Source organism: Jaculus jaculus, chromosome 5, assembly GCF_020740685.1.
Source record: "Jaculus jaculus isolate mJacJac1 chromosome 5, mJacJac1.mat.Y.cur, whole genome shotgun sequence".
Lineage (NCBI taxonomy): Eukaryota > Metazoa > Chordata > Mammalia > Rodentia > Dipodidae > Jaculus > Jaculus jaculus.
In genome coordinates, this window is record NC_059106.1 from 79,597,623 (window position 1) to 79,609,163 (window position 11,541).

Genomic DNA, 11,541 nt, shown 5'->3' on the forward strand with positions numbered 1-11,541 from the left:
GACCCTGAGCCTTGGAAGGTGTGATAGAGATGTCGCAGTGCTGAGCACTCCTGTCACTTCTTCTCACCACTATGGTGCTCACACCCAACATTTTTATGTGGATGCTGGGCATTGAACTCTGCTTGTGAGGCAAACGCTTTTTACCAGCTGCGATCTCTCTCCAGACTCTTCCTGGGGAACTCTTAAAAGTTTCATTTTAAGTAATTTTGCATATGATGTATGGCAGAGGCCTAATTTCATTCTGCATGTAGATATTCATTCGTTTCAGTACCAATTTTTAAAAACACTACTTTTTCCCTATGGAATGATCTTTATGGCCTTGTCAAAAATAAGTTGGCAATAAATTTTAGGGCTTAGCAAAAGAAGTGTACGACTCCTTACAACGTGCTCCTCCAGACACAAAATGGCCTGGATACGCATGACCTCACAGTGCCTGACACTACCTACACAAGACCATCATAACGGGAGGGAAAGATGATGACGTCAAAATAAAAGAGAGCCTGATTGAGAGGTGGAGAGGATATGATGGTGAGTGGAGTTTCAAAGGGGAAAGAAGGGGGAGGAAGAGAATTACCATGGGTTATTGTCTATAATTATGGAAGTTGTCAATAAAAATAAATAATAAAAAATTTAGGGCTTAGGTCTGGACTGTCGGTTCTACTCTATTAAATTATATGTCCATCCTGATGCACCACTACCTTCTGGTTACTATAGTTTTGTGGTAGATTTTGAAATGGGAAAGCATGAGTCCTCTACCCTTGGTCTTATTTATTTTAGTGTGTGTGTGTGTGTGTGTGTGTGTGTGTGTGTACCATGACATACATGTGGAGGCCAGAGAACAACCTCAGATATGGCCTCACCTCCACCTTGTTTGAGGCAATGTCTCATTGTTCACTGCAGCATTTGTCAGGCTAGCTGGCCCATGAGCTTCTGGGAGCTTCTCCTGTCTCCACTTCCCACCCTACTAGAGGCATGCTGGGACTAAGGACGCTTGTGACAGCTTCTGGCTTTACATGGGCTCTGGAAGACCTCATGTCCCAAGACACACAACTCAGTTGGGGCAAAGCAGGACTCAGGCCAGTTCTGCTCATCTCAGGCTAGAGCCCTTCCCCCACCCAGCACCTGGTGACAGGATCTCAGCCAAGGCCCTTGGATGCTGACTGTCCCTAACTGCTCCCACTCCTGGCCTCTCCCCAGCCCCGTACTGGTGGTTGGCCGCCCAGTCTCTGCTCAGTTCTTTTGCTAGCCAGCTTGTCTCCTCCCCTGCTGCGCACAGACATTAAAAGCTAGTCTCTTCATCACAGCCAACGGGCTTCCTTCCTCAGGGGAAGGAACTCCAATGCCAGAGAAGGCTACTGCGTCTAAGGAAACCCCGAGGGGCCCAACAGGAGGGACAAAATACAGTCTCCTCTGCAAAGGGCCAGACCAGAGACTTCTGCCACCCACCTGCATGTCAGGGGTTGCTGAGATGGGCAAGGAGGGTGCACTGCTTCCATTGGAACCACTAGCTGCAGCAGAGCGGAAGGGTCCACAGTGGAACCGCAGCAGTGGAAAGGAGAACCTTCGCTAGTGGGGGATTCCAGAGCTCTGGCTTGTGCTAAGAGTTCAGAAACTAGACGTCTAACCCTCACAGCTTCCTGGGGTGAGCCCAGCTGGCTGGGGATGGCCCACCTGCTTGAACCCCACCCTCCTCATTGGCACCAAGAGTTCAGGAGCTGGGCTGGGGAAAGGTCAGGAGGCAGGTGGGGTACAAAAGATGAGGCTGAGGGTGGAGTCAGTCCCTGTGGTCATCTCACCTGCCAGATCAAGCCTTGAGGGCAGGACTGCCCTACTTAGTGAAGATAGTGGTGCCAGGAGCATATTGGTGGGATAAGGGCCAATTACTGCTGGAGTGGCGCCGGCTCCTCATAAAGAGAGGGTGAGCCGTGCGAGGTTCAGCATGAGCTTCAGGGCCAAGGCCAAGATGAGTGGTAAGTAGGGGCCTCCTCAAAGCCTGGGAGGGAAGAGGCTAGGCAAGGAAGTGCTGGATGCCGAGACAGGGAGAGATCCTGGATGGGAGATGGACATGGGTCAAGGGATTGGACCTACGTGTGCGGGCTGGTCTGAGTTTAGAACCATGAAAGGTATGCAAAGAAGATGTGGACTGGGATGGAGATACAGCTTTCCCAGGGAAGGGGATGGGTCAAGTTTTTGAAAATGACCCAGTGGAGTAGAAAGGATGAGTCTGGGGTTGGGCTCATTCACAGGGAATGGTGGAGGGACTAGGTCAGACAGAAATGGCAATGGCTCGGGGACAGTTGTCACAGATGAAGTATGTACCAGCAAGTCTGAGGTAGATCTGTGCTGTGAGGAGAGGGCTGAGGGTGAGGAGCTCTCCTCCCTGGGCTTGGTAGTTCTCTCTTCTCTGAGCACTTGTCCCAGTGGAAGGTTCTCTTGGCATGTAGGAAGGCTCTGAAATGTGAGCCAGCTGGGTCTCATGCCCCCCCCCCAACTGGTGGTCCATAAAGATTCCCCCTCCTTTTGGGAGCTTCAGTTGCCCTGGCATTACAGAGACCAGCCTTAGGGGGTTCTCACCTACCAAAGCCCAGCGCTCATAGAAGCTCAGGATGGACAATTCCTGCCCATTCTGCTGACGAGCAGGTGGCACTGAGGAAACCACATAAGCCCTTTGTGTCAGACTCCCTGGCGAGTTTCCCTTGCACCTCAGACCATTTAGTTGTGGAGAAGAAAATCAAGCCATTCAAGACTTGGTGTGTGGCAACTATCAACTATGTGATTGATGGCTTCCAATCTTAGGGTCACATTAAATCCCTGGGAAGCTTCGAGAAACAGCATGAGGCTGGAGAAGAGGACAACTAGCTTCCACAGGTCTCTCCACACTGCTCTCCCCAAGAGAACTGAGCCTTCCTCCTGCACACACTCCCGTGGTGTGTGTGGGCATGTGGTGTATGATATGTGTGTGCAGACACATGTGCCCCATAAACAAATATGCAGAGGTCAGGGGAGAATGTTGAGGGTCCTTCCCTATCACTGAACCACATACTTTCTTTTTTAAAAAAATATTTTTTGGTTCATTTCTATTTACTTATTTGAGAGTGACAGAGAGAGAGAGAGAGACGCAGGTAGATAGAGAGAGAATGGGCGCGCCAGGGCTTCCAGCCACTGCAAACGAACTCCAGACACGTGCGCTCCTTGTGCATCTGGCTAACTTAGGTCCTGGGGAATTGAGCCTCGAACTGGAGTCCTTAGCCTTCACAGGCAAGCACTTAATGGCTAAGCCATCTCTCCAGCCCCCGCATACTTTCTTGAGACGGCATCTCCATCAACCCAGAGCTGCTGTCGGTCAGTGAGCCTCAGAGAGTCTCTCAGCTCCACTCCCACCCTACAAACTAGGGTTACAGATGTGTGTATCCGTGCCCAGCATTTTTTAATATTTTCTTTTTATTTACTTATTTTTGAGAGAGAGAGAGAATGGGCACACAAGGGTCTCTAGCCACTGCAAATGAACTCCAGATGCATGCACCACCACGTGCATCTGGCTTAGGTGGGTTTTAGGGACTCAAACCTGGGTCCTTAAGCTTCACAGGAAAGTGCCTTGACTGTGAATCCATTTCTCCAGCGCAATGCCCAGCATTTCTACATGCGTTATGGGTAGTCAAACTTGGTGGGCTCCAGCTGAGCATCCCACAAGCTTAAGTAGCAAGTACTGTTAAATGCTGAGCCATCTCCCCAATCCACCTTTTTATGCACACTCACATTTACACAAGTATACAGCCACACTCATAACCGCATTCATTACTAAAGAATACAGGTGTGCTTGACCCTCGCCCAGTCTCACACTCGATACACATGTAAAGAATAAACACAAACACTCATTCTCACTCAGGCTTAAGTAAATTAGCACATCCCACCCCTCACTCTCACGTCCAAGACAACTCACACTGCAGTTATCCGCCCATCTACACCTATACACACAGTGACTCAGCCCACATGTTCTACAAACACATGCCCCACAGAGTCATGATTAATGCACGGACATACAGAGCAGCAGTCACAAACTTACAACCACAGTCTCACCCACAAACTGACAGGCACAGCAAACACAGTCCCTTACACATTCACAGGCACACTCCCCAGTAAAAGCAGACACATTTAGAGTCACCTGTGAGTGTGCTGCACCCCTGAAGTTTCCAGACACACACAGTGACAAACCGCATTCGCAATCACACAGCTGTCATCACCTCGCTTTATACAACATACCTACACAACACAGTCACCTCCACACAGACGTAGTCACCAACACACACACTACACTCATGCACTTGTCAGTCACTGCCCTGACCTGACTGCTTTGCATTGCTTCACACAGCCAAGTTCAGCCTGGGCCAGACAGGACCCAGGGAACCTGGGCTCCAGAAAGACCACCCCATTGTTTTCTCTGCCCCAGGAATCCCAATCTTGTGCCTCCTGCTGTCCATCTCCAACTGCCTTGCTTACTATGAGGACCTTGCCAAGTGTTTCCAGGACCCTGAATATGAGACCTTCCTTACCATAGCCCAGAATGGGCTCCACATCTCCCCACTGTCCAAGCGTGTGGTGGTCGTGGGAGCTGGCATGGCGGGCTTGACGGCAGCCAAGACCCTACAGGATGCTGGTCACCAGGTGAGAAGGCCTCCGACGGGCCTTGATGATTGACCCTCCAGTGAGCCTCCTTGGGTGGAAGAATAATGGGTGCTGGTTAACTAAACTGTCGGGGAGCTGTACATAGCCCACTTGACGCCCCTGAATCATTGCTAACTGCCATTAGTGGTCTTATGAAAACAAAAGTGAAGAGCTATGCTACCAGGCCACGACCAGAAGGCTCCATGTACCTGTCCGCCATGGGCTTTTCAGCTTCTCTTGCATTACTGAGAACACTCTGGAGCAAACATCTCCAAGGAAGTTTTCCTGCATGTTTGGGTCCTCCCGATCACAGTGATGGCCATGCAGAGGTGGTTGTAGGAATTGGGGAGAATGGGTGATGCGTCTCTGGTAATGACAGCAGCTTCTCTGTACCCCAGGTAACCATCTTGGAGGCCAGTGACCACATTGGGGGTCGGGTGGTCACATTCAGGAATGAGGAGGAGGGCTGGTACTGTGAACTGGGGCCAATGCGAATCCCCAAATCCCACAGGTAAGTCCTGTGCAAGAGATTCAGCAAAAGGCATGCAGGAGGGAGAAGAGGCAGGATGGGTTCTGCTACCATGTCAAAGCTCCTTCACTATGTCATGTGATTCCACCTGCTAAGTCGGGGTGATGCTCATCTCCCACTTAACAGAGAGGACCAAGGGTCACACAGGGAGTCCAGGGTTACACAGGAAGCTGGAGACCCCAAACTGACAATCACAACTGTTACCATTGACTTATCAAATTGCATGGTGTAAACATTGGCAGTCTTCTTTATATGTTGATTATATATAATTAAGCTGTGGAATCATGTGTTTCTTACCAGTTCCTCCCATTTGTTGAGCACTTACTTTGTATTAGGGCCTGACTACAAATAATGAGGGTTTTTTTTTTTTTAACCTTTAATGTAAATTTCCATCCAAAACCTACCAAAATCAAAAACAATTGTACAAGTTTAAACTAGGAGTCATCAAATATGGCATCAAACTTACTCAGAAATGGGCAATAGGATTTGAAATCTGTCTCTAACAAACATATCTCTATTTTTGAGTTCCATTAGCTGGAATTTCCTAAAAGTCATATAATTCACTGATAGATAAACTTCACCCTTTCTATACTCCAGGGCAAAAGCGGAGGGAAAAAACTGATCTGGGCTTGGAGAGATGGGTCAGTGGTTAAAGGCTCTTGCTTGCAAAGCTTGATGGCCTGGGTTCAATTCCCCAGTGCCCACGTAAAGCCAGATGCACAAAGTGGTGCATGCATCTGGGGTTTGTTTGCAGTGGCAAGAGGCCCTGGCATACCCATACTCTCTCCTTCCCTCTCATTCTATCTTTCTCTCTCTTGCTCTCTCTCTCTCTCTCATAAATAAACCTATAAAAATATTTTTAAGCTGGGCATGGTGGTGCACGCCTTTAATCCCAGCACTCAGGAGGCAGAGGTAGGAGGATTGCCATGAATTCAAGGCCACTCTGAGACTACATAGTGAATTCCAGGTCAGCCTGGGCTACAGCGAGACCCTGCCTCAAAAAGATTAAAAATAAATAAATTTTTTTTAAAACATTTTTTTAAATTTTATTTATTTATTTATTTGAGAGCGACAGACACAGAGAGAAAGACAGATGGAAAGAGAGAGAATGGGTGCGCCAGGGCTTCCAGCCTCTGCAAACGAACTCCAGACGCATGCTGCCCCCTTGTGCATCTGGCTAACGTGGGACCTGGGGAACCGAGCCTCGAACCAGGGTCCTTAGGCTTCACAGGCAAGCGCCCAACCGCTAAGCCATCTCTCCAGCCCAAAAATAAATAAATTTTTAATCTGATGCCCACAGCAAGGGGGAAATGAGTTTAGAGCTGAGCAAGTGGTGAGTGGGTGCTTCCTGGGTACTAGATGAGACTGGCTTTCCTGGAAGTGGTTTCTCCTGTGAGGCCAGCAGGAACCAGGAACAAGCCAGGTTATGTCTGTCTCTGTTCCAGGCTGGCCCACACCTATGTCAAGAAGCTGGGCTTGAAGCTCAATAAGTTTATCCAACATGACAACAACACCTGGTACCTTGTCAATGGACGACACTACCGTGCCTGGGAAGTCAAGGCCAACCCAGAGCTCTTGGGCTACCTTGTGAACCCCGCAGAGAAGGGCAAGAGCGCAGAGTATCTTTTCCACGGGTCCATCGCCAAGGTGCCTACTGCTTATCCCAACCAGAGTTAGCTAGGGAATGGGTGGGATTTAAGGTCACCTGAAAAGTTATTACTAGATGCACCTTCCGGGTACTTTTAAGATTGGTTCACCTTCCTTCTAACTTCTGTTGAGAATGCTGCCACCCTCAACTCCACTTCCATTCCCACTCTTCTCTTGTCCCTGGTGGGCAGTCCAGAGTTCTTGACTTGGTCACTAGCAGTATAAGAAAAGGAAAAACTACTTGGGTGTGGTAGCACATGCCTTTAATTCCAGCACTCAGGAGGCAGAGGTAGAAAAATCACTGTATTGTAGGCCAGCTCAAGACCTAAGACAGAGTGAATTCCAGGTCAGCCTGAGTTAGAACAAGACGCTACCTCAAAGCAAAACAAAACAAAATAACAACAACAAAAAAACTAAATCAGGCAGTTTTTGTTAATGAGTCTGTCCTCCTGGGTGACAGTAAAGATATTAACCATAAATTTTAGTCTTTAAAAAGTCTTTATATTTTCAGTTCAGGGGATCAAATCCAGGGCTTTGCACTTGGTAGGCAAGTACTCTACCACTGAGCTTTATCCCTGGTCCTTCAACATAAAAATAAATAAACAAAAAGGTGTTAAGCCAGGTATGATGGTGCATACCTTTAATCCCAGCACTCAGGAGGTGGAAGCAGGAGGATTAGGATTTGAAGGTCAGCCTTGGCTATATAGTGAGTTCAAAGCCAGCGTGGGCTACATAAGACCCTGCCTCAGAGACACAAGCAAAGGTCCTTAAATTAAGAGGAGACCCTTGGGGAAGGAGGACCATGTAAGTGGTTCTGGAGCTACCCTTCCCTGGTTCTTTCTTTCCTCCATCTTCCTTGCCCCCCGACTCTCCCAGGGACATCCAAAGAACCTGCTTCTAATCTAAAGATATGTGAGGCATCTGTCACCCGATGGCCTCCTCGTCTACAGCTACCCGGATACTTCTGGCTTCTCAGAGGCCTGACTTGATGGTATCTTGTCTCCCTTTGTGCAGCTTAAGCAAAGTATGAAGACGTTCAACTGCAGCCACCTGCTGTCCCTTTATGATTCTTACTCCACCAAGGTAAGTGAGGCAGGAAGCTCTGGGATGGAGGCAGAGTGATGGGTTCGGTGCTCAGTCAAGGCCCTGGGCAGTGTCTTGCCTACAGTATGCTCTCTTCCCACTGCCAAAGCTGTTGCCTCTCTTGAGTCCAGTCCCTCCCTTGCAGAGTCCAGACCTCAGAACCCTGCAGCTAATGCTTCCGCCTCTGACGCCTCCTACCCACAGGCTTACCTGCTGAAGGAAGGGAGGCTGAGCAGAGGAGCAATAAAGATGATCGGGGACGTGATGAATGAGAACGCTGGGTACTACAAGTCCCTCCTGGAGTCCCTGAGGACTGTTAGCATCTTCTCCAAACCCGACGAGTAAGGAAAGTCTGGGGCTAGCATGAGAGTTGGCCCCTCTCCCAACATTGATGTATCGGTGTTTACTATGCAACAGGCATGGTGCTGGGCACTTTCCAGAAGTTGTCACATTTAATCCTTAGGAGGTCCTGTGAGCTAGGTATTATTATGCAGAGCCATTTCATGGGTCAAGGTGCTGAGATGTTACGGAACTGCACCACGTGCATGAAGCTTGGGCCAGGGGCTGAAGCCACACTCCAGCCCCAGGCCTGTGGGACTCATCTAAGAAGCGTGAGGGCAGGGTGGCAGAATGCAAGGGTTCCAAGGCTAGTCTGCCCATGTGATCTTGGGAGAGTCGCTTCTCCATGGATGTGCGTTTTCCACATCACCACATAAAGCAGCCATCTCTCTCTGCCCCAGGGCTGTATGTTAATTGAGGTGGTGCTCATGACTTGTACTTCGGAGTGCAGGACATATTCCCTCCCTTTGTAGATCAAGAGCACAGCAGGCAAGGGGCACCCAGGCCTGGCCGCGCCTCCACCTCACCATCCCTTCTCTACCCTGTAGCTTCTCTGAGATCACCGGTGGCTTTGACCAGCTCCCCAAAGCCCTCAGCGACCTCCTGAAGCCTGGCACCATCCAGTTGAGCTCCAAGGTGGAGACGGTGGTGAGGGATGGGCCTGAGGTCCAGGTTTTGTACCGCTCAGGTGGACCCACCTCAGAGCTACTCAACCTCACGGCTGATTACGTCATCATCTCTGCCTCGGCCAAGGCCACTCGCCTCATCACCTTTCAGCCACCCCTGTCCCCAGAAAAGACACACGCCCTGCGCTCCGTGCATTATACCAGTGCCACCAAGGTGGTTTTGACCTGCAATGAGCCCTTCTGGGAACGGGATGGCATCCGGGGTGGCGTCTCAGTCACCGACAGGCCCTCACGCTACATCCACTACCCCAGCCACAGCTTTCCAAACGGCAAGAGTGCTCTCCTGGCCTCCTACACTGTGGACGACGATTCCCTCTTCCTCACCTCCATGAGGCCCAACCAGGTCGTGGATATCGTGCTGGATGACGTGGCCGCAGTGCACCGCATACCCAAGGAGGAGCTACGGCGCATGTGCCCATCCTCAAAGGTCAAGCACTGGTCTTTGGACCCCCTCACCATTGGTGCCTTTGCTGAGTTCACACCCTATCAATTTACAGACTATTCGAAGCAGCTCTTCCAGCCAGAGGGCTGCATCCATTTTGCTGGGGAACACACCTGCCTGCCCCATGCCTGGATTGACACCGCCATCAAGTCTGGTATTCGGGCTGCCAGGAACATCCAGGCTGCTGTGGACAAGCAGGCCACAGGGGCACAGAAACCTCTCCAGAAGTTCTTCATCAACTCTCAGGATGGTTTCTCCTCCAGGAGTAATAACCCCTGAGGGAATGCGCCATAGCAGGGTGGGAGCCGGGAAGCTGAGACACCCAGGGGAGATCACCATTGGTCCCCTTGGCCTTCAGGCAGGAACCCCACTGGCAAGTTGGCAAGAAAAATCATCCCCTTCCTGTTTCACCCCCTGCCAACCCCTGTAGGAGAAGGAAGCAGCAGAATCAGAGTGTGTGGAGGATACCAGGAAAATCAAGGGTGGAGAATGTTAGCATGAGCCTTTAGCTCAGGGGAAATTGTTTCTTGCTGAAAAAAATAAGCAAAAAAGTAAAGTTTCAATAGCATCTAAATTCTGTCACTTATAATTCGAAGTCCTTAAGGAACAGTAACTTTGAACCACAGACCCACACATACATTTGATCCACATTACATACAAACTCCATTGCTGTGGGCCTAAACCAAGGGCTCACATCTTGGCCCAGTGTAAACTCTAGGTGGGACAGAGGAGAGGGGAGGGGAGGAAAAGAGAGAAGAGGACAGGAGAGGAGATGAAAGGGGAAGAGAGAGAAGAGATGAGAAGAGAAGAGCAAAGAGGGGAGGAGAGAAGAAGAGAGGAGAAGGAGAAGAGTAGATAACTATTCTTTTAAGCATTAGCTCCCAAATCTGGCTCAATTTTTATTGCTAAGTCTTAAAGAGCATGAGTATTGGGGTCCAATTAGGTCAAAAGGAAATGTAAATTGAGTCATAAGCCTTCCCCCGCCAGGGAGACAGGCCCTGGCCCACCTTGCAGGGAAAAGCACTGGCTGGAGCTGTGGGTAAGGGTGGCGTGCGGTACAGGGGAAGGAAGTTCACATGTTTTTTGCTGCAACTTGGCCACTTTTTAATTTGGATTACTCCTTTATGATTTCCTGTTTTGTTATTTAGTCAGTACCTTTTTAGTTCCAGGTGACAGAAATCAAACTAACTTGAAGGGGAAGAAAAGGGGAATCCTTTGGCTCCCACATCTAGGAAGTTCAGCATGAAGCTACTTTTACAGAGAACAGGCTCAGGATTGAAGACAGCATAAAGGCTTGCTTTCTTCTGCCTCTTGGTTGTGCTTTCCCCACAGAGCTTCTGCATGGGGCTGAATAATGTCCCCATGATCCATGTTAGGGTACACCTAGTCCAATGTCTGATCAGAAGAGGGGGTGAGCCAGGCATGGTGGCACACGCCTTTAATCCCAGTGCTCAGGAGGGAGAGGTAGGAAGGTTGCTATGAGTTTGAAGACAGCCTTGAAAAACTAAAAAAAGAAGAAGTAGAAGGAGGAGGGAATCCAGACATACAAGAAGACTATGGGAATGAAGCAGAAAGATGCAACCACCAAGCAAGAAAGGCCAAAGATTTCCAGAAACTACCAAAAGCTAGGAGAGGCTTGGAACGGACAGATTCTTCCTCAGAACCCCCATAACCCGACCCTGCCAACACATTGATTTTGAACTTCTTACACAACTGTGAAAAAATAAATTTCTGTTCTTTGAAAACATCCAATTTTGTGATGATTTGTTATGGTAACTCTAGGAATCTAACAGAACTGTCTTCTGACCCAGGTGTGATTTCAGGATCACGTTGTTCTTGATTGTCATATGAATGAATAGAAAGGGCTCCTCACTCCCAGAGTCTTCTAATATATGTCTTTTCTGCCCACTTACCTGCATGACTTGGGTTCTCCCCTAGGCCTAGAAAGACAGTCTTTTTTTTTTTTTAATTTTTATTAACATTTTCCATGATTATAAAATATATCCCATGGTAATTCCCTCCCGCCCCACCCCCACACTTTCCCATTTGAAATTCCATTCTCCATCATATTACCTCCCCATTACAATCATTGTAATTACATATATACAATATCAACCTATTAAGTATCCTCCTCCCTTCCTTTCTCACCCTTT

General features: G+C 49.0%; 1 protein-coding gene across 1 annotated transcript; it reads left to right on the forward strand.

The window, feature by feature from the left end:
* The first annotated feature begins 1,939 nt into the window (after positions 1 to 1,939).
* LOC101613216 (L-amino-acid oxidase-like) lies at positions 1,940 to 9,667 on the forward strand. Its single transcript, XM_004670466.2, has 7 exons — positions 1,940 to 1,970; positions 4,448 to 4,662; positions 5,061 to 5,173; positions 6,637 to 6,838; positions 7,853 to 7,921; positions 8,126 to 8,262; positions 8,809 to 9,667. The coding sequence occupies exons 1-7, from the start codon at positions 1,940 to 1,942 to the stop codon at positions 9,665 to 9,667; spliced, it is 1,626 nt and encodes a 541-aa protein (XP_004670523.1).
* The last annotated feature ends 1,874 nt before the right edge of the window (positions 9,668 to 11,541 follow it).

Bases quoted from the DNA above. Each gene is read 5' to 3' on its own strand.
- LOC101613216 (XM_004670466.2), top strand. From the start codon at position 1,940: ATGAGCTTCAGGGCCAAGGCCAAGATGAGTG. The intron at 1,971-4,447 runs GTAAGTAGGGGC...TCTCTGCCCCAG, and splicing joins GGCCAAGGCCAAGATGAGTG to GAATCCCAATCTTGTGCCTC. The intron at 8,263-8,808 runs GTAAGGAAAGTC...TCTACCCTGTAG, and splicing joins ATCTTCTCCAAACCCGACGA to CTTCTCTGAGATCACCGGTG.